General features: G+C 45.4%; 1 protein-coding gene across 5 annotated transcripts in view; it reads left to right on the top strand.

The window, feature by feature from the left end:
• STAT2 (signal transducer and activator of transcription 2) overlaps positions 1-27497 on the top strand; it is a 217769-nt gene that overhangs the window by 85103 nt on the left and 105169 nt on the right. For all 5 annotated transcript variants that reach the window (XR_013274624.1, XM_077483450.1, XM_077483451.1 and 2 more), the window contains 6 exons: positions 6301-6360; positions 9372-9392; positions 9484-9571; positions 18756-18812; positions 21504-21587; positions 22314-22412. Coding sequence is in view for 4 of the 5 variants with exons in the window: in XM_077483450.1 (XP_077339576.1) it covers positions 6301-6360; positions 9372-9392; positions 9484-9571; positions 18756-18812; positions 21504-21587; positions 22314-22412 (409 nt within the window). In the remaining variant the exon portion in view is untranslated. The remainder of the gene's footprint in view (positions 1-6300; positions 6361-9371; positions 9393-9483; positions 9572-18755; positions 18813-21503; positions 21588-22313; positions 22413-27497) is intronic.

Below are 27497 nucleotides of genomic sequence, written 5' to 3'. Positions count from 1 at the left end.
GCACTGTTTCGTCTGCACCTGGGAGCCAACAGAGACTACAGACACTACTTGCTGGATAGCGCAGAACCCCTCAGGGTGGTGAGTCCTGCGGGAAAGAGCCCCTCAGCCAGCAGCAGTAAGGAGGGTGGGACTGCCACTGTCCTAAGTCCCCTTCGGGTGGCAGACAGGGTAGGGTCAGCATGGCTTCAGAAACTAGTGTTTCTTCCGCCGAAATCCAGGCAATTGCAACCGGGTCACCTAAAGACTGCGCAGTGCCACTGGACACCCTGACGGCAGTCCTCAATTCATTCGTTGCCAAGCTGGAGGCGGCACGTGGGCAAAAGGGTGCAAAAAAGCAGCCCCTGCCCCCCCCCCCCCACCCATCCTCTGGGGAGAGCTCTGACACAGACTCGGGCCCTGCTGAGGCTGGTGACCCCTGCTCTGTCTTGTCAGACGACGCTGACCAGGACAGTGAGGAGTCCCCGTCCAGGTCCATGCGCGACAAAGAGCTTGTTGGAGAACTTATCACAGCTGTGCATGATACCTTGAAGATTCAGGAGCCAGCAGATCCCTCTGCTGATGTAGTGGTCCCTTTTGGGTCCCGCAAGCCAGCACATTCACCTAAGGTGTTCCCGTATCTGACGTATTTTGACTAGTTCATTTACAAGGAATGGGGTTGCCCGCAACAGATCATTTCGGTCCCCAAATCCATGGCGGTGCATTACCCCTTTGAGGAGAGCTTTCTCAAAAAGTGGTCGGCTCCTCCGGTCATGGACCCCCCAGTATCCAGGTTAAATAAAGTAACTACGATCCGGTGGAGGAGACTCCTGCATTTAAGGATCCCATGGACAGGAAGGCCAAGGCGCAGTGGCTTGCTCCTTGTTTACGGTGGTGGGGTCTGCCCTGCGACCAGTACTGGCATCTGCACTTGTGTCACGGACACTAACTGAGTGGGCAAAACTGTTGCACCGTGAATTGGGAGAGCAGCAGGCTTCTCCTGTCTGCGTGGAACTAGCAGACCAACTAGTGCAAGGCCTTAAGTACGTTTGTGATGCGGCCCTGGATACTCTTCCTCTGTTACTCAGGGCTTCAGTGTGAGCAGTGGTGCTGAGGCGCTTGATTTGATTAAAATGCTGGTCTGCTGACCAGGCATCTAAGAAAGCCCTAGCGGATCTTCTCTTCCTTGGTGATCGGCTTTTCAGAGCCTCATTGGATGACATTATTAAAAATGCCACCGGTGGTAAGAGTACCCTACTCCCATAGGCCAGGAATGCTAAGGAGCCACGCCGTAGGCAAGGACCCTCTTTTTCCACTCACAAACGGCTTTTTCGTCCGCCCGGAGCTTCGACTACCTGCTGAGTCCTGGGGTGGTTGTACCGGTTCTGGAATCAGAAAGTTTCCAGGGATTCTACTCAAATATGTTTGTAGTTCCCAAGAAGGAAGAAGGAAGGGGTATGTCCAATCTTGGACCTAAAAGCCCTCAATCACTTTGTGAAAGTGCAGAGGTTCAGAATGGAATCAGTTCGCTCAGTAGTCGCTGCACTCCATCAAGGGGACTCCCTGGCATCCTTGGACATCCAGGATGCGTACCTGCACATACCCATATGCCTCCGGCATGAAAAGTTTCTGCGATTTGCAGTTGGGGAAGCCCACTACCAGTTTGTGGCTCTTCCTTTTTAGTCTGGCATCAGCCTCCCGAGCCTTTACCAAGGTATTGGCTCCTGTTTTGGCGTTACTGTGACAACATGGGATCTCGATCGTGGGATACCTAAACGATTTCCTCCTGAGGGCATCTTCCGCCTCAGAATTAAAGGAGGATGTTGCGATCACCATGCAGACCCTGCAAGAATTTGGGTGGCTGTTGAACCTAAAGAAGTCGGTGATTGCACCGACCCAGCGTCTGGAATACCCGGGCTTGCTGCTGGACTCCAGGGAAGAGAGAGTTTTTCTCCCTTCAGACAAGCTGCAGACTCTCAGATCCGCGGTAAAACTGCTGATGAACCGCAAGTGGTCATCGTTCCCCTTCTGCATGCGAGTCCTGGGACTCATGATAGCCTCCTTCGAGGCAGTACCATATGACCAGTTCCACACCAGAGTCCTGCAGAAGGAGATTTTGACAAATTGGGACAAATCTCAGTTGTCCCTGGATTGACAGATCCAGGTGAGCCAGTCAGTCAGAGACTCCCTGACCTGGGGGCTGAGGTCCCCGGTGATTCAGTCAGGGAAGTTGTTTCTACCTCTGAAGTAGACAGTGATCACAATGGATGCCAGCCTTTCTAGCTGGGGTGGAGTGATGGGGGTTCAGTCGGCTCAGGGCCTCTGGTCAGTGGAAGAATCCAAGTTGCAGATTAATCTGCTCAAGTTAAGAGCGATCAGGCTGTGCCTCTCCACATGGTCAATGAGACTACAGGGGCGTCCGATCAGGATCCAGTCAGACAACGCCACGGCTGTGGCATACGTCAATCACCAAGGAGGAACAAGAAGCTCAGCCGCCGCATGGGAGGTCACTCACATACTTCGTGGGCAGAGCGACACGTACCGGCCCTTTCGGCCATTTACATCCTGGGAGTGGAGAACTGGCAGGCGGACTATCTGAGTCACCAGATGCTGGACCCAGGAGAATGGGCGTTGCATCCGGAGGTATTCAGGCTACTATGCCTGTGGTGGGGCACACCAGACGTGGATCTTCTGGCCTCTCATCTCAATCGGAAGGTGCCAAGATTTGTGTCCAGGACAAGAGATCCGTGGGCAGATGTGTCGGATGCGTTGGTGGCTCTGTGGGATCAGTACCAGCTGATCTACGCCTTTCCTCCACTGAAACTGTAATCATGGGTGCTCCGCAGAGTGGAAGTCGAGGGGATCCCAGCGATTCTGGTCGCACCAAATTGGCCTCAGCGGCCTTGGTACGCAGACCTAGTGCGCCTGGTGGCAGATGCCCCATGGCGACTGCCATTACGAGAGGGCCTTCTGTCTCAAGGTCCGATTCTCCATCCTGCTTTACCATCACTGGCTTTAACGGCATGGCTATTGAAAGCCAGTTATTAAGGAACCGGGGGCTGTTGGACTCGGTGATCCTGACTATGTTGAGGTCACGGGAATCTTCTTCTCGGGAGATATATCATCGTACCTGGAAGGCTTACATCTCCATGTGTGAGGAGAAAGGATGGCATCCGTGCTCCTTTTCTATATCCAGGTTCCTGCTGTTTCTTCAGCAAGGAGTAGACCAGAAATTTGCGTTAAGCACCATTAAGGGGCAAATATCAGCCTTTGCTGTCTTTTTTCAGCAACCCCTGGCGTCTCACTCATTAGTGAGTACCTTTGTTCAGGGGGTGCGACATTTAGTTCCTCCGGTGCCTCCACCGCCCCCCCCCCCCTTGGGATCAGAACCTGGTGTTGTCAAAAACCGCCATTTGAAAATATCAGGGAGATTCCCCTGTTGATTCTTCCTAGTGGCTATCAGCTCGGCCAGGAGGGTTTTGGAGCTGGCGGCTTTGTCATGCAAGTTGCCTTATCTGGTTATCCACAAGGATAAGGTGGTGTTGCGTCCGCAACCGTCTTTTCTGCCTAAAGTGGTCTTGGCTTTTCATATAAATGAGGACATTGTGTTACCATCTCTGTGTCCTAAGCCGAAACACTCTAAGGAGGTAGCCCTTCACGCAATCGGAACATCTTGGGCTTTCCGACACCAAGCGACTGTCGCTCATGTGTGTAAAGCGGCGACCTGGTCGTCTGTCCACACATTTACCAAATTCTGCAAGGTAGACGTCAGTGCATCGGCTGATGCCTGTTTTGGCCGCAAAGTTTTGCAGGCGGCTGTATAGTTGCAATATATTTTTTATTTTTTCCTGTTTTTTTTCGATAAAAATGCAGTACCTTTAAGTTCATGCGCTGTTGCATTACAATCCTGTTGAGGGTACCCTGGTTTTGTGGTGGATTCCTCCATGCACTGTTGTTTGTTTGTTTTTGTGGGTAAAGTTTCACTAGTTCCCACTTGCCATGGTGGATGAAGTTTTCTATGTTGTTTTCCCAACCCTCGATTGGCACTGCTTGGGGACATCCCAATGGCTAAGAGAGGAGCTGTGTTGGTCGGTGAATATAAGACAAAATAGGATTTTTTGTACTCACCGTAAAATCCCTTTCTCTGTAATTCACCGTCCGACAGAGCACCCGCCCCTCCTTTTTCTCTTTATGTTATACTGCTTTTTGACGTACTGATGACTGCATGGCAGGCTGGAGGGTTGTTTCCCAAGGGATCACCCGCTGGGCGGAACTGAAAAGTTCTGAGTGTTACATAACAAGTAATGCCTAGTATTCTCCTAGTGGTGGGCATAACAACCCAATGTTGTATAAAAAATGGTGAAAAGAAATTGCGCTATGGATAAAGCCGATGTGTTAGTGGTATGAGCTGCTTCTACCTAATATTACCATCCACTGGGTGAAAATATGTTGGATGTAAGGGAAAGAAAGCAGATCTGGTGCTATACCTTTAAGATTTAAATACTGCGACACCATAGGTGAACTAATAGGTGCATAATTTTTTTCCCTATTTCGTACTAATTCTTTCTATTCCGTACCAATATTTAAATCTTAAAGGTATAGCGCCAGATCTGCTTTCTTTCCCTTACATAACAACCCAATCTCTAAGAGAGGATCTGTGTCAGTCGGTGAATTACAGACAAAATTATTTTTTGGTGAGTACAAAAAATCCTACTGCCCACAGAAATGTAAACTACAGCTGGGGTTGGATAGAAGGCTCCATCAGGTCACATGTCTTCGATTTTGTGTAACAGCTCCCCTCCAAAGCAAAATCAAAGCCTGCTAGGTTTTATTGCCAATGCCATCTTTCAGAAACCTTTTTTGAGTCCCGCAGACAGTTTATGCTTTGAAGATGTCCACAGATAGAAATTAAAGCAGAAAAACTGCTGCATGCTTGGCCCAATCCTGGTAGTACATGTACATGTGGCAGCCTCAGTCAACGCTTATCCACAAACCATGGAGCAGCGTTAACTGAGGCTGCCACATATACAGTTACTACTAGGATCGAGCCGGGAGTGCATCAGTTTTCTGCTTTTATCTACTTATGCTATTTGAGTGATATCTTGCTCCAGTATCCCTATTCCTGAGCACCAATGGGACAGAGCATCTCTATTTGCAGTGGCACCACTAAGCCAATATGGGGCACACATAGGGAGAATAAGTACAGAATCAATTGCTCCAGCTGTACACATGTGATGTTACCTGCGCAACTCAGTAAAGCCATTAAAATTCATCTTGTTTGGGAACTGGGACCATACACTCCTTAGTGTGCTATCAAACTATTGCATGCAGCAGTTTAGGTGCTGATTTTTATTATTTATTATAATTTTCCTTAGAGTGCCATTAATTCAGGAGTCTTCAAAGCAAGGAATATCATTGCAGAAAAACTGTACTTTGAAAGATTTGGGGTTTTAGCTTTCCTTCACACCTGAGCAGAGCATAGGCAACAGGGCTGGGACAAGGGGTGGGCAGAAGGGGAGGCTGCCCTGGGGAATATGGTATCATGTAAGGTGCGAGGGACACCACAAGGAAATTAGGGGGAGGGGGTTTGTGTTGAGAGGGGGAATTTGAGAGATAGCATTAGGTAAGACTTGTTCTATGAGGTGAAATTTGGGGAGGTGTGCTAGGAGTAGTTATTTGGGGGAGATTTGTGTTGAGAGGAGGGATGGAGGAAGAGGATTTGTGCTAGGAGGTGTGATTTGGGGGGTTTGTAGGGACATTTTTTTGGGAGGGGGATTTTTACTGGTAAGGATGTTTGGAGGGCATCATTTGAGCTAAAAGGGGGCATTTGAGGGGGTAGGGGGATTTGTGCTAGTATGGAGGATTGGGGAAGGATTTGTGCTTGGAGGGTACATTTGAGGGGTAGAGGTTTTGTGCTAGGAAGGGGAGAATTATTTTATTTTTTTTGGGGGGGGGGGGGATTGCACTGGGAACATATGTGGAATGAGAGGATTTGAGTTGGAGGGGGGTTCGTGGCGGAAGAGGTAACTTATGATTAGAGCATGCAGATTAGTGCAAATTTTTTTTTTGGGGGGGGGGTTTGATAACACATAATGCATACATCTTCGGGGGGAATACAATTTGCAATGTTCGTCCTGGGTTCTAGATTATCTTTTCCTGGCACTGATAGGCAAAGCATATTCTTGGTGATTTTAGCATTTTACTGAGGTGTTTTACAGACAAATTACATTTAAATGCACTCTTAGAGAAATACAGTTATTGTGTAATTGCATTATTGTTTTCTTTTATATAAATGTGAATGTCTTCATGTTTTTTTCCTGTTAGACTGCTTGTGAAACTTCCTGAACTCCAGCACAACATGAAGGTTTTATGCACAATTGATAAGTATGTTTTACAAGTCTCAAAACTTGAAGAAACATTTATGTAATTGTATTTTTTTTAGGTCATAGGTTAAAAACAGTAGACTAGATTAAAATGTTGTAATATTGTAAATGCCTGTTAACAAGTTAGGCCCCTTTCTGCTGGTAATTCCAAATCGTGCTAAAATCACAGCAAAATGTGAAATGCATGTTAGGGAGCCATTCACTTCAGTGATTGTTGTGCAGAAAAACACGCTTTTAAACCTAGTGAGAAACTCGTCATACAAGAGCTTTTTTTGCATGATGAACACGCATATGCAGCCTATTTGCAGAAACGTGTAAATCGCTCACACAAAATCATAAGCTGAAACGTGAAGTGTAAATAGGACCTTAAAGTCAAATTTTGCTTTTTTTTGCCTTTCCTGGCCCCCTACCTCATCAACATGCTGCTGAAATTTTTATCTAAAACCGTTCCGTTTCATTACACAGGTGCATCGGAAAAAATGTGAATATAATAAAAAAGTTTATTTCAGTAATTCAATTCAAAAAGTGAAACTCATATATATCGATTCATTACACATAGAGATATATTTCAAGCATTTTTCCCAAAATTCAGTATCTCAGAAAATTAGAATATTACAACTAAACCAATAAAAAAATAAAAAAAATATTTTTATTACAGAAATGTTGGCTTACTGAAAAGTATGTCTATGTACAGTATAGTATGCACTCAATACTTGGTCGGGGCTCCTTTTGTATGAATTACTGCATCAATGTGCAGTGGCATGGTGGCGATTAACCTGTGGCACTGCTGAGGTGCTATGGAAGCCCAGGTTGCCAAGTCCTGCTGGAAAATGAAATCAGCATATCCATAAAGCTGGTCAGCAGAGGGAAGCAGGAAGTGCTCTAGAATTTCCTGGTAGAGGGCTGCGCTGACTTTGGACTTGGTAAAACACAGTGGACCAACACAAGCAGATGACATGGTTTCCCAAATCATCACCGACTGTGGAAACTTCACCCTTGACCTCATGCAACTTGAATTCTGTGCCTCTCCACTCTTCTTCTAGACTCTGGGACCTTGATTTCCAAATGAAATGCAAAATGTACTTTCATCCAAAAAGAGGACTTTGGACCACTGAGCAACAGTCCAGTCCTTTTTCTCCTTAGCCCAAGTAAGACGCTTCTGAAGTTGTCTCTGGTTCAGAAGTGGCTTGACACAAGGAATGCAACAGTTGTAGCCCATGTTCTGGATACATCTGTGTGTGGTGGCTCTTGAAGCACTGACACCAGCCGTAGTCCACTCCTTGTGAATCTCCCCCAAATCCTCGAATGGCCTTTGGTTCACAGTCCTCTCAAGGCTGCTGTTATCCCTGTGGTTTGTGCATCTTTTTCTGCCAGTTTTTCCTTTCACTCAATTTTCCATTAATATGCTTGGATATAGCACTCTGTGAACAGCCAGCTTCTTTAGCAGTGCCCTTTTGTGATTTGCCCTCCTTGTGGAGGGTGTCAATGACTGTCACTTTCACTCTGTTTGTAATGAATCTATATAATATGAGTTTTTTCACTTTTTTAATTAAATTACTGAAATAAATCAACTTTTTTGATGATATTAAAATTTTTTGAGATGCACCTGTATACCTTTTATTTAGGCCGGTGATATCAAAACTGGGGTTCGGTGCTTTTCAAAGCACAGCAAGCAGATCATGGCTGGTGGGAGGGACCGACAGGGTGCTTTGAATAGCTTAATGAAAACATCACAGAACTCTGCTGCAGTACTCCTCTCAAGAGCCCTCAGTCCTGACGAAAGCAGCAGACTGATTCTTATAAAGAGTTTTGCAAATATCAAAATGTTTTCATGGACAGTCAGTCTGAAGGAGTGTAAATTCCTAGGCAATCTGTATTTGCATACAGATTGCCCTAGGAAACTGCCACATGAGATGCTGAGCTTCCATGATTTGAAACAGTTGAAATCAAGTGCATGAAAAAAGAAAGGTGAGGGCAGTAAGGTTGAGTAGGAAAGAATTAGATGACGCCACATGTCCTCCAGCCAGAAAACGAGGAAGGCTGTATCTGACTTGCTGTTCATAGTGCACATTGTGGAGAATATTTACTAAAACTGAAGTGCAAAATCTGGTGCAGGTCTACATAGAAACCAATCAGCTTCCAGGTTTGATTGTCGAAGCATAATTAAACAAGCTGAAGTTAGAACCTGATTGGGTAATTCTGTGTGCATCAATTTTAGTAAACCTCACTCAGTCCACAATGAATATTTATAACTCCATAACATACCTGCCAATGTTGGCTATGTTTGAAGTGACCCTGTAGGGCTTCCAACATTTGTAAATTCATTGCACCTTGACACTTGACAAAAATTGCTTTGAACTATGAAGTGCAGACGTCAAATAAAGGCAGCCTGCAGTCCCCGCTACCCTCAAATGCTAGACTGCTTTGATGAGGCTACGCTATAGCCCTTCCTGCCTCAATAAACTTACTCTGCTGACATTTACCTATAATAGGGCTTACCTATAAGTTGTGTAAATATCTCCTAAACCTGTACCGTTTAAGAGATATTTACATTACATGCAGGCAGTGACCTCACTAGCACATGCGCTCTGAAGGAATGGCCATGGGTGCCGTTCCTTCCAAGCCCTGTACCGCGAATGGCGGCTCCCACGAGCCGGAGCCCGCAAACCCTGAAGTAGATCCGGGAAAGATATAAGCTGTCTCGGCGGTGTGTGGGCGCCACTGGAAGGCTCCATACTAGCTCATTATGCCTTACAGGTTTTTTGTTGTTTGTTTTTTCGAGTTTACAACCTCTTTAAAGTGGTGGAGGTATCTCTGTTGTGTTCTGCAATCTTACCTGTGTGCCCAGTAAGCCCCTCCAATCTCAACAGCACACTGAGGGGACTTCACTGTCTATATGTAACCCCACCTGTCTCTCCATTATCCTCATACAAATGGGAACATATTTACTGGATTTATTAATGTGACTGGTTTACAGCATTATTAATTACAGTTTCTTTCCCCCCCCCACAGGAATCCACCTAATAACAAAGGGTAAGCCTGTCATTCAGTTCTGTTTCTCAAATTTAGATATGGCCATTTTACTTGCAAGCTACAGTTGACAAGTGTCTCTGTTTCTCCAAAGAGTTCGTAAATTTAATTTGCTTGGATCGTCAGACAAGTCTATAGAAAATGTTCAGCAAGGAGGACTAATGGTGGAGTACAAACATTTGGTACGTTTTTCTTTATTTTAATGTCCAGCATTTACTTGTGCAAAATGTTGAATAAGGTTGTGTTCTTTGCTGAAATGTGGAAGTACATGGATGGGATAGGATTCTCGCTTCTTCCTCATAGCAACAAATAATATTAAATAATATTTAATATTATTTGTTGCTAATATTTTAATAATAAAACCTTATTGTTTAACCACCTCGCGCCCGCCCTATAGCCGATTTACGGCCTTAGAGCAGGCGCTTTCCTGCAATTGGCCGTCCCTGGGGACAGGCAAACACAGATCACTGTAAACGGCCAATCACAGCGGCCGTTTACAGCGTGATCGGCGTGTCCAATGGGAGATGATCTCATATGTAAACATATGAGATCATCTCTCAGCGCCCCTCTCCCTCCTCACACAGACAGCGTGTGAGAGGGGAGAGATGAACGGCTGCAGCAGCCGTCAGTGCACAGAGAAAAAAAAAGTGTAAAAAAAAAAAAAAAGTGCCATCCTGCCCCAGTGCCATCCTGCCCCAGTGCCATCCGCCCCAGTGCAATCCACCCCACCCCAGTGCCACCTGCCCCCAGTGCCACCTGTTGTCAGTGCCATTTGTCCCCAGTGCCATCTGTCATCAGTGCCACGTATAAGTGGCATCTGTCATCAGTGCCACGTGTCATTAGTGCCACATAGTGCCATCTGTCATCAGTGCCACGTATTAGTGCCATCTGTCATCAGTGCCACGTATCAGTGCCATTTGTCATCAGTGCCACCTGTCAGTGTCACGTGCCATCTGTTGTCAGTGTCACGTGTCATCAATGCCACTTATCAGTGCCATCTGTCATCAGTGTCACGCGTCATCGGTGCCACGTATTAGTGCCATCTGTCATCGGTGGCACGTATTAGTGGCACGTATTAGTGCCACGTGTCATCAGTGCCACGTATTAGTGCCACGTGTCATCAGTGCCACGTATTAGTGCCACGTGTCATCAGTGCCACATGTCATCAGTGCCACGTATTAGTGCCACGTGTCATCAGTGCCACATATTAGTGTCATCTGTCATCAGTGCCACATATTAGTGCCATCTGTCATCAGTGCCACGTGTCATCAGTGCCACGTATAAGTGTCATCATTGCCACGTATCAGTGCCATCTGTCATCAGTGTCACGTGTCATTGTCCTGGTATTTCAAAAGTGTAATAAGTAGTCAACAAGTTAGATGTGTAATTTATGCTCCTAGAACACGTGATGGCGCTCCCTGCATGTTGGGCCTCTCTATGTGGCCAGGCTGTGAAAAAGTCACACACATGTGGTATTGTAATACTCAGGAGGAGTAGCAGAATTTTTTTGGGGTGTCATTTGTGGTATAATTTTGCAAAGAATTGTGTGAAAAAAATGACAACATCAAAAAGCTCAACATGCCTCTTACTAAATACCTTGGAATGTCTACTTTCCAAAAAGGGGTCATTTGGGGGGTATTTGTACTTTCCTGGCTTGTTCGGGTCACAAGAAGCAAGATAGGCCACCAGTACATCAGATGTGATCAATTTTGTGCGATTCGCACCACAGCTTGTAGACTCTATAACTTTCACAAAGACCAAATAATATCCACTAATTTGGGTTATTTTTACCAAAGATATGTAGCAGTATAAATTGTGGCCAAAATTTATGAAGAAAAATTAATAATTTGCATAATTCTGTCACAGAAACAAAGAAATATGCGTTTTTTTTCAAAATTTTCGGTCTTTTTTCATTTATAGCGCAAAAAATAAAAACCCCAGAGGTGATCAAATACCACCAAAAGAAAGCTCTATTTGTGGGAAAAAAAGGACACAAAATTCATTTGGGTACAGTGTTGCATGACTGAGTAATTGTCATTCAAAGTGTGAGAGCACCAAAAGCTGAAAATTGGTCTGGTCAGGAAGGGTGTTTAAGTGCCCAGTAAGCAAGTGGTTAAACATCCTTTAAAGGGGTTGTAAAGGTAAATATTTTTTCACCTTAATGCTTTCTATGCATTAAGGTGAAAAAACATCTGACAGTGCTGGCCCCCCCCAGCCCCCCTGTTTTACTTACCTGACCTCTCGAAAGTCCCGCGCTCGCCCCCAACGTCCTCTTCGCCGCTCAGCCTGGCCACTGATTGGCTAGAGTGGATGGATTGAAAGCAGCGCAGCCATTGGCTCGCGCTGCTGTCAATCACATCCAATGATGTGGCGCGCCGGGGGCGGGGCCAAGTGATACAGTGAGCGGCTATAGCCGCCGGCTGTATCACGGGAACACACCCCCAAGTGCTTCTCACCGTGTGAAGGAGCTTGCATGAACGTGAGAAGTACTTGTGGGGGGAAGCCGAGACAGCCGCCGAGGGACCCCAGAAGACAAGGTTCGGGGCCACTCTGTGCAAAACGAGCTGCACAGTGGAGCTAAGTATAACATGTTTGTTATTTAAAAAAAAAAATTACTTTACAACTCCTTTAAGACAGCCACTCACACCACACATCTTTATTCTTCCAATAACTGTGCCTATAAGGAGTGGGTTCCAGGGGGAGCTTAGTTAAAGAAGAAGTATAGCCAAAGCTTTTTTGGCTGTAGTTCTCCTATGCAGTGTGTTCTGCACTCCTGCGACCCATTTTCAGCCGACAACTGGCTAAAGTTCGTTGACGGCTGAGGTCACAGAGCCGGTCCACCCAGATGGCACCAGATAGACTGACAGCTGGCTTAGCCTCTCAGCAAGCCACTGAGAAATGTAACCAGCTGCTCTTGACCCCTCCACAGCACAGCTCTCCATGGAGCACTGGAGGGACAGAGCAGAGAGTCTTTGCTCAGAGTGCAGGTTAGATCTGAGCGATCAGTGGTGGTCTTAGAGCCTGTGGAAGTCACTGTAAACGATCATCTTGTAAAACAACTCATTCCGTTTAAAATAGAAATGAAAGTCAAAACATATGTGTATAGATATAGAAAAAACATTTATAAATACCTTTTTTTTTTTTTTTCACTTTTTTTATGTGATCATATTTTGTGTGGTATAAATTCTGGGTGAATTTACATCAAAGGGAGTTTCAGTTTTCACCTAAGCTTGTGTTGTCTAGTTCTTGGGTGCAATGCTCAGCTACAAAATACCTTGTTCCTGGTTCCAATGTGGAGGAAACTGTATCTTGGCGGAGGCACCCAGGCTGGGAGCCAGGTGGTCCATGACATGAAATGATTAGCTTTCACTGCAGATGCAGGGAGTAGGGGGATCTGAAAGCCATTTTCATCTTGGGGGCACCAGGATGGATCAGAGTGATTATGATTTGCCAAGTGCCAACATGCACTATCCTTAAGAGATTTTAATGGACCATCCCTTTGATAGGTGTTTTTGGGTGGAAACATAGTGGATATGCCGGGATTTATAACCAGTCCAAGTCCCCTGACCTGTTATTTGCGACTTTTAAGGTTCTGACCCATAAATATAAGTCACCTAAAAATTACCAAATCCACTGAAACCAATAGATTTTGTGGCACATATTTTTATTGTTATTCAGGAAGCTTGTCGGTCCAAAACCTACAAATCTGTGTTTCTAATACAGTAATAAAGATGTAAAACATGTAATAGAGCAAGTCATATACAAATGACTGGTAAGGAAGTTAATAATATGAGCTCACTGTTAAAACACTGTAGATTTGTCTTAAAGGGAGCCTGTCATGGCCTAAAATTTACCTAAAATAACAATACTGCAGAAGTCCTACAAACTTGACCCAGGCTGCACACAGGGCCTTGACTTTTGGCCAAATTAATGCTAAGCCCCACTCCTCGTGGTGCTAAACTCTCATTCAACTGTCTAATATCAGAACCTGATTGCCTAGCTTTGGGTTCACTACAAACCTCTGCAGTTGTCAAGCTATGTATTTCTGCATGCTGGTGCTGAATTTTGCTTACACACACACCCACATCAGCCAGCACACAGATAGTGTGTGCCTAATGGAGAGGTTGGAGCACAGGTGCTGGATACTTAGGCTACTTTCACACTGGGGTGGTGGGCATCGGCGGTAAAGCGGCGCTATTTTTAGCAGCGCTGTTCGGCCGCTAGCGGGCCGCTAGTGGCCAAAAAAGGGTTAAAACCACCCGCAAAGTGCCACTGCAGCATCGGTTTGGTGGCCCTGCTCCATTGTTTTCAATGGGCAGGGGCGCTTTAGGAGCGGTGTATACACTGCTCCTACAGTGCTGCAAAGATGCGGTATGCAGGACTTTTTTTTTATCGTCCTGCAAGCGCACCGCTCCAGACATTAGGAGGCTCTTTACAGGCGCTATGCAGCCGCTATTTCTCTTTCGTCCATTGACGGACACCGCCCAGGGGGCAGTCCTACTGGCTATAACTCCTCACACTGCATCCAGCAGCTGAGTTTTTTTCTACCAAGTGTAGTAGAAGGACCTGGCTCCCGGTGGGACAATTGGTCCTGGGAATTCTTTTCTTTTTTCTGCATTTTTGATTCCTGTGATCTACAATCAACAGCTGGGGTGGGTGACAGGCTGGATAATATAGATCCTGGTAGTCTCCCCAGCCTGGCCATCGAGCATGAGCAGGCCCTATCTACACATTGGGTCGGCCACAAAATGCCCCGTCTGATCCAGGGTTGGCCTGTGATATATATGCTCCAGGGCACACATATGACTGGGCTACTGCTGTCTGTGTCAGTGTGCCGTGGCCAACAGCCACCCCGTACTGCTCGAGTGCTGGGTTTGTCTGTGGAATGCGTCCAGAAGTCCCTTTCAGATATGAACGTGTCCCATAGGAAACCATGTAAATGAACTGTAGTGCATTTCTGCAGAAAGCACCAATAAATACATAGATGTGAACCAGGTCTAAGACTAAGTTTAGTAACATAATGGGGTTAAAAAAACTAAAATTAGCCCTTTATAGTACAAAAAAGCAGATAATCACTACTGTAAGGGGTTCTTTTTGTTACTGTAGAACAGTGAAAGTAATATTTACAGTAGCGATTATTTGCTCTTTTTGTACTATAAAGGGCTCATTTTAGTTTTTTTTTTAACCCCATTATGTTACTGGCCGATTAATCGATTATGAAAATAGTAATCGATTAATTTCATAATCGATTAGTTGTTTCAGTCCTAGTTTTCTTACCCAACTTATTTTGATAAGTTTATTTACAAAGAGTGGGGGAAACTGCAGCAGGCCTTTTCAGTCCCGAAACCCAAGGCGGTTGCCCATTCCATGTTTATGGTGGTGGGGTCAGCATTGCGGCCAGTGTTAGCCACAGCCCTGGTGTCACAGATGCTTACTGAATGGGCAAAGTTGTTGCACCGTGAGTTGGAGAAGCAATAGGCTTCCCCGGTCTGCGTGGAGCTGGCGGACCAGTTGGTGCAGGGCCTTAAGTATGTCTGTGATGCGGCCTTAGATACGGCCCCCTTGCTCTCTAGAACCTCTGTATCAGCAGTAGTGCTACATCACCTGATTTGGCTGAAATGCTGGTCTGCGGACCAGGCATCTAAGAAAGCACTGGCAGACTTGCCCTTCCAGGGAGAGAGACTATTTGGAGCCTCGCTGGATGACATTATTAAGAATGTTACTGGGGGTAAGAGTACGTTGCTCCCACAGTCCAGAAAAGGTAAGGAGCCACGCAGTAGGCAAGGGCCCTCCTTTTCTGCTCAGAAGTGGATTTTTCATCCGCCCGGGTCGGCAGGTAAGCGTTTTCAGTCCGACAAGGTGCCTGCTGAGGCACAGAAGCATCCCTGGTTGCGCAAACCAAACAAGCCTGCAAGCAAATCTGTTACTGCATAAAGGTTTGCCCTGCCCAACTCTCGGGTCGGGGGTCGCCTTAGCGAGTTTGCAGCCCGGTGGACCTCCCTGCATTCCTACCAGTGGGTCTGGGAACTGGTTTCATCAGGATACAAGATAGAATTTCTTTCTTGTCCGTCAAACAGATTTTTTCCCTCCAATCTTCATCTTCTTCGGGCTCGTCGGGAGGCCCTGTTCAGGGCAGTACAGGACCTGCTGTTGTGCGGGGTGATAGTATCTGTACCGACGCCGGAAAGGTTTCAGCGATTCTGCTCCAATCAGTTTTTAGTCCTAAAGAAGGAAGGACCTCAAGGCCCTCAACAGCTTTGTGAAGGTTCAAAGGTTCAGGTTGAAATAAGTTTGCCTCAGTGGTCACTGCACTCCATCCGGGGGGATTTTCTGGCATCCCTGGACATCAAGGACGCATACTTTGCATGTATGCATCAAGCATCAGAGGCTTCTGCAATTTGTGGTCGGGGATGAGCACTACCAATTTGTAGCTCTTCCTTTTGGCCTGGCGATGGCACCGAGGGTCTTCACCAAGGTGCTAGCCCCAATTCTGGCTTTGCTAAGGCAGCAAGGGATCACAATTGTGGGTTACCTGGATGACCTCCTTCTGAGAGCAGCTTCCGCCTTTGGGAGTTTGGTTGGGTACTGAACCTGCAGAAGTCAGTGTTGGTGCCGACTCAGCGCCTGGAGTACCTGGGCCTGCTTCTGGACTCCTCAGGGGCGAGAGTCTTTCTCCCTTCGGACAAGCTGCAGACTCTTCAAGCTGCGGTGAAGTTGTTGGTGTCCAGCAGGTGGTCATCATTGCGTTTTTTTTTCATGTGAGTCCGCGGTCTCATGGTAGCCACTTTTGAGGCGGTACCATATGCTTAATTCCACACTCGAGTCTTGCAAAAGGAGATTCTGTCCAAATGGTCATTGTCCTTGGATTGTCAAATTCGGGTGAGCCAGCTAGTCAGGGATTCCCTGCTCTGGTGGCTGAGGTCGCCGGCCCTTCCGTCCGGGAAGTCATTCCTTCCTTTTCATTGAACGGTGATCAAAATAGACGCCAGCCTGACCGGTTGGGGTGTACAGTCAGCCCAGGGTCTCTGGACCCAGGAAGAATGCTGATCAACGTGCTGTAACTTCAGGCGATCAGGCGGTGCCTCTCCACATGGTCACAGAGGCTACAGGGGCATCCGGTCAGGATCCAGTTGGACAACGTCACGGCAGTGGTGTATGTCAACCATCAAGGAGGAACAAGGAGCTCGGCTGCAGCACTGGAGGTCGATCACTTCCTGCAGTGAGCAGAGCAGCACGTGGCGGCTCTGTCGGTTGTGTACATTCCAGATGTAGAATACTGGCAAGCGGACTACCTAAGTCTTCAGATGCTGGACCAAGGGGATTGGTCGCTACATCCAGATGTATTATGGCTCCTTTGCCTAAGGTGGGGCACGCCAGATGTAGATCTCCTGGCTTCTTAACTCAATTGGAAGGTACAGAGGTTTGTGGCCAGGTTAAAGGATCCCTGGGCGGACGTGGTAGATGCGTTGGTGGCTCAAATTGGGGCATTATCGGCTGATTTATGCTTTTCCCCCACTCACACTTCTACCACATCTGCTTCGCAGAGTGGAGGCCAAGGGGATTCCCGTAATTCTGATTGCCCCAGATTGGCCTCGAAGTCCGTGATACGCCAACATAGTACGAATGGTGGCGGATGTTCCTTGGCAACTGCCGATGCGAGAGGACCTTCCATCACAAGGTCCAATACTTCATCCTGCTTTGCCATCACTGGCTTTAACGGCATGGCTGTTGAAAGACAGGTGTGGACCGGGGGCTGTCGGATTTGGTAATATCCACTATGCTGAGGGCACGGAAGTCATCTTCTTGGAAGATTTATCATTGTATGTGGAAGGCCTACATCTCCTCAGGTAAGGAGATGGGGTAGCATCCGCGCACATACTCGATGTCCAGGATCTTGCTGTTTTTTGCAGTGAGAAGTGGATAAGAAACTTGCATTAAGCACCATCAAGGGGCAGATATCAGCGTTGGCAGTTTTTTTCAGCAACCTTTTGCGACTCATTCATTGGTGAGTACGTTTGTTCAGGGGGTTCGACATGTGGCCCCTCAGGGGGTTCTACCACCGCTGACTACGTGGGATTTGAATCTGGTGCTCTTGGGGCTTCAGAAACCACCATTTGAAAACATTAGGAAGATTCCCTTATTGACACTCTCTCAGAAAGTAGTCTTTGTCGTGGCTTTTACATCTGCCAGGAGGGTTTCTGAGTTGGCGGACTTGTCTTGCAAGTCTCCCTACTTGATCCTCCATAAGGATAAAGCGGTGCTGCGTCCACAGCCTTCGTTTCTGCCAAAGGTTGTTTTCGGCCTTACATCTAAATGAGGACATTGTGCTTTCGTCCTTATGTCCTCGGCCGTCACACCCCAAAGAGGTGGCTTTGCATTCTTTGGATGTGGTCCCAGCTCTGTGGGTGTATCTGTCTGCTACGGCTCCTTTTCGGAGGTCGGACTTGCTGTTTGTATCTGTGGCTGGTCCGAAGAAGGGACTGGCAGCTCATCAGCCACCATTTCTTGGTGGATCAGACAAATTGTGGTTCAGGCTTATGCCATAAGGGGGTGGGCGCCTCCATTTCCTGGGACGGCACATTCTACCAGGGCAATTGGTGCCTCTTGGGCTTTCCGACATCAAGCGTCTGTTTCCCAGGAGTGTAAGGCGGCGACCTGGTTGTCCGTTCACACTTTCACAAAATTTTACAAGGTTGATGTGAGTGCATCTTCGGATGCTTGCTTCGGCTGCAAGGTTATGCAGGCAGCTGTTTGAGGTTGCAATTCCCTCGTTGAGGAACTCTGGTTGTTATGGATGGAGTTATTTTGTTGCTGTTCCCACCCCTTGTTTCTTTGACACTGCTTGGGGACATCCCTAATATCAGGATGAAGATGCTATGTCCGTCCATGAACGAAAGAGAAAATAGGATTTTTGTACTCACCGTAAAACCCTTTTCTCTGAAGTTCATTGATGGACACAGCACCCACCCCTCCTGTTTATGTTTGTACTGCTTTTGACTAACCTAGCTGCTGGATGCAGTGTGAGGGGTTATAGCCAGTAGGACTGCCCCCTGAGCGGTACTGTGCAAGTGTTGTTGTTTTTAACACTTTCTGCCTAGTCCTCTCCTAAAGGGGCGATATAACTCTAAGGTCAAGATGAAGATGCTGTGTCCATCAATGAACTTCAGAGAAAAGGATTTTACAGTGAGTACAAAAATACTATTTTTTAGCGCTGTAGCACCTGTAAAGCGTCTCAGTGTGAAAGTAGCCTTAGCGTTTATATCCAGTGCCTGTTGAGACCTAGTTACACTTTTTAGGTTATACTAGGCTCCATTTTAGATTTAAAAAAAACATGACTGTTATTCAGTAATTTCTATTTTCTCATAGATGCTGAAGGAACAAAAGGCTGGAGTTGGAGGAAAAGGTAGTAAAGGTGCAAATAATGTAAGTAATGACCATAATTGCCACGTTTCAATTATATTTTTATTTTGCCCTAGAAAATATCTGACGTTTATTGTTGCATTGCTTTGCACAGTTATTCTCCACTCCTTGGACTTTTCAGTACTTTATGGTGTTACAACCTGTTATTGAACTTAATTTCATACATGTTTTGGACCTGACCATTTATTTGGTCCTACATGTTATGGACCTGACTACAAATTCGGTCCTACATGTTTTGGACCTGAACACACATTCAGCCCTACATGTTTTGTACCTAAACACGGATTCAGCCCTACATGTTTTGGGCCTGACCACAGATTTAACCCTATTGGCAATCAATACACTACATTTTGACACAGTCGGCTTCCTGGTTCCATTTCTACCAGAGATAATGCACCTCCTGGGAGCTACGTTTATTCAAGGCACATATACCAGGATGTTATTCTGTTTGCTTAATTTCTGTTTTTAAAAACAGAAACTCTGCATTAAGTTAATTAAGGAGGCCCTGTCCAAGATTTGGGGCACATGGCTGGAGCATACAGATAATATGGCCAGCCTTGGCCTACGCAATGTACCCTAATGTGCATTTCTAGGTTAAAAAATAACCAGATCCTGTTTTAAGTTTGACAGAAAGGTATGTGGGAGACACAGGGCCGGATTAAGAACATCATGGGCCTGGTGCTGAGGATTATGGTGGGGCATTTTATTAAAAAATAAAAAAAAATGTAAAAAATAATTAAACTTTTTACAAATCAAATTAAACAGGGAGAGGGAAGATGGGAGAGAGATAAAGGGGATGAAAGAGGGTTGAGGGGTAAGGAACGGAGGATATGACAGAGTGAGAAGATGCGAATGAGCAACACAGCCCGGCCAAGGCAAGTGACCGAAGGCACAGAATCCAGAAGGAAGACCGGGTGACGATGGAACAAACGTTTGACCATTCTAGAGCTGGTAACATTGAGGATATTCAATATAATTTTAAAGAACTGTTGGATGTTATAAAAGTTTGAGGTATGTGCAGGTGACGGAGATGAATGTGGAAGATATAACAGTGGGCACTATGTACAGGAGAGAGAAAGATAGTTGGAGAGAAAGATAGTTGGCAGTATGTACGGGAGAGGAGTGTGGAGGGTATGACAGTAGGCAGTATGTACAGGAGAGGAGTGTGGAGGGTATGACAATGAGCAGTATGTACAGGAGAGGAGTGTGGAGGATATGACCATGGGCAGTATGTACGGGAGAGGAGTGTGGAGGGTATGACAGTAAGCAGTATGTACAGGAGAGGAATGTGGAGGGTATGACAGTGAGCAGTTTGTACAGGAGAGGAGTGTGGAGAGTATGACAGTGGGCACTATGTAATGGTGAGGAGGATGAAGGAATCTGGGAAGGAAAAATGTAAAGGTTTGTAAAAGGATATTTAGGGACTGCGTAGTGGTTAAGCTGGCCATACATTAATTGAAATTAAGCCAATTAAGCAGAGACCAGCCATAGTCGATCTAGCTGGTTGTACACAAGTCAATCTATTAAGCGACTTGCGTACAAACAGCCTGTCAGGTTTTTCCCAAAACAATCAGTGCTGCCAGCTATAGTTAGCTCATTGTATTTCGTGGGTAGGGAAGGCTCCCCACTGGCAGAACACAATAACACTGCGGGAGTGATTCCCCCATCCACAGGTCAGCAGTTGAGAGGGTGTGTGGGGACAGGCTGGGGGGAGAGGTCTGTCAGCAGGGGGCTGTAAAGTGGTCATGGAGGGATATCAGTCAGCGGGTGGGGGGAGTAACTGGGAGTGATATCTTTTGGAGTAGGGTCTATCATCTGCAGGTTGGGAAATGGTGACCTGTGATATAAGTTGAAGGGAGGTGGCTAACATGGAAAGTGGCTGGGGAGTGACCTGGTTCATGGTGAGTGTGAAATGGATGATGTGTTTCAAGTTTCTTTTAAATTTGCAGTAATACTGCCATCTGAAAAGTGATCTGTGGTGTATTGCTTTTCAACTAATGGTATAGCAGCAGCTGACAGGCGTTTATGAGGTGCTACTGCCGCCTCCTTTTTTTTTTTTGCACTGCTGAATGGTAGTTATACATTGTTGGACTATACTGCTACTGCGAGTGAGTTTGACAGGCAATGCTGCCTGTCAAACTCTACAGGCTCCAAGTTATTTATTCAACTCAGTGCCTCTGACAATAAGTGAGGAGAGGCACCGTGAGCTCATCCTTTCAGTTTGCTGCAAACAGGGTGTGTCAGCCTGTATTTAAACTGGCCGCTCCTATTCAGCTTCTGACAGGATGTGCAAGGCCCCCCGTATCTCCAGGACCATAGGTGATAGGAGCCCAATAGTGGGGTAGACCCTCAGCTACTTACCCCCTAAATTTGGGCTTTATGGGATCCTTGGTCACTGAGCCACGACCATCAAAGTTTTTTTTTAATGGGCCTATCTTAAGGTAAGGGGTCTGGAGCTGTAGCTCCAATAGCCCCTATGCTAATCTGGCCCTGGGGAGACAAAGAAAACATGTAAAAAAGGTTCTCTCTTGTGATATAATTTCCAGATATATAAATTTGTTGCTGGCACTTTTATATAAATAAACATATTGGTTTGTTTTAGCTTTACTTCTGTTTTACAGGTAGATGTTTGGCTCTTCCCCTATCTGGTGCCACTTGGTGATATTGTGTTTCTTTGCTATTTTTTTTTTTTAGGGACCACTGAGCATAATTGAGGAGCTGCACAACATTACCTTTACAACAAAGTTCAAATACGAAGGGGTGGAATTGACTTTAGAGGTGATTGTTGGCCCTTTCTCTGTAATTTACATGTCCAGTGTTTTGGCTCATTGTGAGTTAATCTTGATTCATGTTGAACATAAGGAGATATTTGATATGCACGTGAGCAGGGGATGGCCTCATCTTATGTATATTGGAAACAGTGGCAGCTGGTGAAGTTTCAGGATTGGGGGCTCCAGACCCAGCCCTTACTTTTTGACCTTTCCCATCTCATAAGCCCAACCCCTTATATAATTCACCCACTCCGTCCCCTGTATTCCACTTGCTTCCACCCATAGTGTCAGGAGCATACAGCTCAGCATCACAGGACAGAGTATACAGCCCCAGAATCACAGGATAGAGTATATAGCTCAGCCTCACAGATCAGGATACATAGCGGGCATTACAGATAGTTGTATATATAGCCCATCCTAGATCCCATCCAGGCTGCTGGACTATAAGGCAACATTTAAGCCACCTTGTCTACATTTGTAATAAGAACAATGGGGAAGTTGTGTAATATGCAGCCAAATTGACTTCTGAACAGTTTAGGTGCCCTTCGTTTTTTTTTCCATGATTTTTCATAACTCATACTCTGGTTATTTTCTAAGTGAAGCAGACATGTTTGTTGGATAACAAGAATCAAATTTGCTTTGCTACTTATAATATTCTCTCACTTTTGTGCATTAACCAATTTGTTCATGAAAAACTCTTATACAGTGTTTTTTTTGTATTTTATTTCCTCAGGCTGTTACCTTACCATTTGTTGTGATCTCCAACCTCATTCAGTTCTCAGGAGCATGGGCCTCAGTGCTTTGGTTTAATTTGCTGAGCCCAGACCCAAAGGTAAAGGGGAATACAATTCCAGCCTAATTAAAAGAGTTGTAAAGGCCAGGGGCCGACGTACAGTCGCAGGAGTCAAAAACGTGACTGGGCCCCATGCTGCAGGGAGCCTGTACGGGCGCCCTGTATGCCTGGCTAGGAAAAGCAGCAAGGGCTGTTTAGACCTAAAATGAAAGCAGTGTGTGCTGTGCCCTCTGTCTCCCCCTACAGTGCAGTAACCAGCAGGCTATCTATGTAGGTGTTATATATATATAATATGTGTGTGCATGTTTGTGTGTTCGCATGTGTGCACACATACACGTCTGTGTGTATGTGTTTATATGTGTGTGCATTTAGATATATATATGTGTGTGTGTGTGTGTGTGGTACAGTTTTTTTTTTTTTTATCGCTTTTTCATAGTCATCATCCTCTGAAAAGCAATCCATGCTCATATCGCTTTTCAGAGGCATTTGACATCTGGTAAAGAGGCAATATGTTACCTCCCTACTGCCTGTTTCAACCCCCTAAATGCATCAATGCTATGCTGCAACTGCATGCAATGCAAACAGTTTCGGAGTGGAGACCCACTAACAGGCCAGGTTTGCAAGATAACTGAAATACATCACAGGTAATATACTGTATTTATTGGCGTATAATATGCACTTATTCACCCAGAAAATCAGATGCAAATATCGTGCGCGTGTTATACACCAATACTTCATCTTTAGCTGCCTCGGAGGGGACAGTAAGGGGGGGCGGGACAAGCACCATCAGATTACATACAGTGAGAATCTCCTGTTTACTTGGCGGCCTCTGTAATAGGAAGTCCCATCTCCTGGGCCACCATTGTACCACTGTTCTGTCTATCATGTTTGATGGGAGCTTTTTGTCGGAAATTCCAACCGTGTGTACGCTCCATCGGAATTTCTGTCACACAAAATTTGAGATCTGGGTCTCAAATTTTCCGACGACAAAATCCAGAAATTCGTAAATTCCGATCATGTGTACACAATTCCGTCTCACAAAGTTCCACCCATGCTTGGAATCATGCAGAAGAGCCGCACTGGCTTTTGAACTTTTCTTGGCTCGTCGTACGTGTTGTATGTCATCACGTTCTTGACGTTCGCAATTTCCGACCAACTTTGTGTAACTGCGTGTGTGCAAGACAAGTTTGAGCCAACATCCATCGGAAAAAATCCTTGGATTTTGTTGTGGGAATGTCCGGTCAATATCTGATCGTGTGTACGGGGCATAAGGCTTCATTCACACCATGCATGCAGAAAACTGATGGAAAAAACTTGCAAATTTTACTTGCAGAGGCAAGCGTGTCACTTGTAGAGACACAAGTTTATATCAGTTTTCATGCACGTTTCAGTGAGTTTTATACACACAGTAAAAATCCACACATTATAATGGTATTTTATTGTACACAGGATTGTTTTATTTGTGCCCTTGCAAAACATGTGCAGAAAAACTCTGGTCTCTGCGCATGGTGTGAACAAGGCCTTAATGTACTTAATATTGTACTTACTGGCCAAATAAGTTTTGTCTTGAGAGGAAACTTTTTATTGAGGGTGCAAGTGGAACTTGGACTGTTAATAGGATTGATACTGCAATGAGTGCAGAAAGATAGATAGGTGTATATATATACAGTATCTGTGAATGTGAGAAGATGAAGATGAATATGCCAGACAGACGTAATTACAGTGAATCTGGAAAGTATTCACAGCACTTCACATTTTACACATGTTATGTTACAGTCTTTTTTCAAAATGGATTAAATTCATTATTTTCATCAAACTTCAAACTTTCTTAAATGTTCATTATTTTCTTCAAACTTCTATAAGCATTACCCCAATAATGAAAACTTGAAAAAAGTCTGGTTGAAATCTTTGCACATTTATTAAAAATAAAAACAAAAAAAATCCAATACATAAGTATTCACAGCCTTTGCTCAAAACTTTGTTGAAGAACCTTTGGCACCAATTACAGCCTCAAGCCCTTTTGAGTATGTTGTTACAAGCTTGACACACCTATTTTTGGGCAGTTTCTCCCATTCTTCTTTACGGGACCTCTCAAACTCCATCAGGTTGGATGGGGAGCATCGGTGTACAGGCATTTTCGGATCTCTCAAGAGATGTTCAATTGGGTTCAAGCCTGGGCTCTGGCTGAGCCACTCAAGGACATTCACAGAGTTGTCCCATAGCCGCTCCTTTGTTATCTTGGCTGTGTGCTTAGGATCATTGTCCTATTGGAAGATGAACCTTTTTTTGTAAAATTATTTTTATTAAACTTTGAGGCATACAAACATACAGTGAAAAAGGAGTGGTCCTGACATCAGTCACACCATGACCAACGTGGTAAATTTGGACACAACATTTCAAACTACCCAACATAGGTATCTGACTATGTGTACACTTAAAAAAAAAAAAAAAAACAACAACTTTCCCTACCCCCCTCCCCTCAACATCCCATAACTCAGTTCACCATATACCTCGGATGGGGAGTTCACCATAAAGCATAAAAGGCGTAAACCTAGATATATGCTATGGGCATATTAAAATGGGCGTCATGTTTATATAGCACAGTACTTCTATCACCAAAAGCCTCATTTTGTATCAAGAGGACATAACGAAAGGTCATTTAGGCTCTGACCTCAGTCTAGCAGAGAACTGATAGATGTCTATTTGGCCCAGGCTCCTTGGTTCCTCATATCAATGGATGCACTTGTGTGCAGATCTATCCCACAGTTGTGTCAGAGTTGAACAAAGCCTACCAAACTTTGTTAAACTTTTTCCCACATCCCCTTGAGTTGTAGGTTGCCTTATAGTATGGCATCATGGAATTCACAATTCCCTTCCAGAATGATACACTTGGGGGCATGGGTTTCTTCCAATTAAGTAAGATAGCCTTTCTCCCGTAAAAGAATAGGATGTTCAGTAACGTTCTAAGAGCTTTGGATGGAACCACCTCCTCCAAAATGCCCAATAGACCTACCCTAATTTATACCGGGATAGGAACCTTTTCTATGCATGATACCACCCCTTCCCAGAATGTCTTGATATGCCTACATTCCCAATAATGTGTGTAGGGTTAGCTGGTGAAAAGCCACTTCTCCAGCATTCAGAGGAGGCTGATGGGTATATTACAGCTAGTCTGGCAGGGGTAAGATAAATTCTGTGTAAAAATTTGAACTGTATAAGTTTATCCCTTTCCGAAATGAAGTGTTTAAAGGGGTGCTCCCACACATCATCCCAATCCTCTACATCTATATCAGGAACTTCCCCCTCCCAATGCTCCCTACACTTGGTCAGTGTCACCGGACTTTTCTTGAATAGTTCTTTATAGGTGAAGATAAAGTTTTAGATAGGTCTTCCACCATGAGCATATCCTTCAGAGATGATGGAATAGCCTATACTGCCCACTCCCTGGATTGTGCCTGAAAGGCATGATGAAGCTGTATGTATCTAAAAAAATACAAGTTGGGGAGATCATGCCTATCTTTAAGTTGATCAAATGTCAGGAGTACCCCATCTCTTGTAATGTCCTTTAGGAGCTTTATCCCCTTGACCGCCCACACCATAGGATCCTGGAACGAGTGGAAATGGGATAATTTAGGATTCCCCCACAATGGGGTCTGTGGTGAAAAGCCCAAATAGCTTGGGCATGCTAACGCAACCGCCTCCTCCCGTGCCTTAATAGCAGCCTTCATGGCTAATGGCTGACTTTATACCCCTGTGGACAGCCAGACGCGGGGACTCAAATGACCCTAAGTGGTCCACTAAGTGCTTCCACTACGGTAGCTGAATCTCCATTGTCCGATGACAACCATTTATGGGCAAACACCATCTGACATGCCAAATAATACTTCCTCCAGTCAGGCAAGGCCAGCCCCCCCTGACTCCAAGGCTCCTGAAGCACCTTGAGTCCTATGCGTGGCTGTTTGGGGGCCCAGAGGAACGAGCTAGTTATGCCATCTAGGTATTTAAAAAAGGACTTGGGCACCCAAACTGGAGCATGCCTCAAAAAATACAGTATGACTTGAAGGATTTTCATTTTAAGTAAATTTATCCTCCCCATTAGCAACAATGGCAGCCTTTGCCAGGCCTGCGCCTTTTGCTGAAAAAATGTCAGTAAGGGCATCAAGTTAAGTGTTGTATAGTCAGTACTGTCTGCTGTAATCTTGACTCCTAGGTATGTGATGGAGGAAACCCATTTCAGCGGTAGACTTGGGTCAGCCTTCTCTCTAGCCCTGGCGTCCAGAGGCAGAATGGAGGATTTGCTCCAGTTCACCTTTAAGCCTGAAAAGGTGGTAAAGTCATTAAAAATATTCAGTGCTGCCTGCAGCAAGGATCTAGGGTCATCCAGAAACAATAGCCTGTCATCTTCATATAATGCTAGGCATTCCTTGATGTTATCTACTCTAATGGCTTTAATTTCGCTAGATGATCTAAGTGCCACTGTTAAAGGCTCCATCATGAGTGTGAAAAGAAATGGGGACAAAGGGCATCCCTGCCTAGTGCCTCTGTCCACTGAAAAGAAGGGGGATGTGTTCTGGCTCATTCTAATTGCCACCTTAGGGTTACTATATAATAAGGCTATCCATTTTCATATAATCTCGCCAAATCCCATTGCCTCCAGCACCTGGAGCATATACCCCCAGTCAATTGAGTCAAATGCCTTTTCTATGTCAATCGACACAATGATCCTGGCACTTTCTGCAGGCCTCGGGAGCTGGAGGTGGGTGAATAACCTTCTTAAACCGGTGTCTGTAGACTTACCGGGCATGAACCCCATCTGATCAATATTGACCAGGGAGGAAATCACCCCGACCAGCCTATTGGCCAAGACCTTCATCAGAATTTTTAGATCCGTGTTTAGCAGGGCTATGGGCCTGTATGATGCGCAATCTAAGCGGCCTTTTCCTGGTTTTGGTAATAGGACCATATACGCGTCAAGCATGGAGGCTGGGAGTACATTGGATTCTAAACATTGGGCCAGAAGTGTGTTCAATCTCTTTGTTAGTTTTTCAGCATAGCTTTTATAAAAGTCTGCGGGAAAGCCATGCTGGTCTTGGAGCCTTATGGGGGGGAAATCAAAAATGGCCG

The sequence above is a fragment of the Lithobates pipiens genome, unplaced genomic scaffold (assembly GCF_037356315.1).
Source record: "Lithobates pipiens isolate NorthernLeopardFrog02 unplaced genomic scaffold, aLitPip1_a1.2 Scaffold_16, whole genome shotgun sequence".
NCBI lineage: Eukaryota > Metazoa > Chordata > Amphibia > Anura > Ranidae > Lithobates > Lithobates pipiens.
This window is presented reverse-complemented; position numbering and strand designations above follow the sequence as displayed.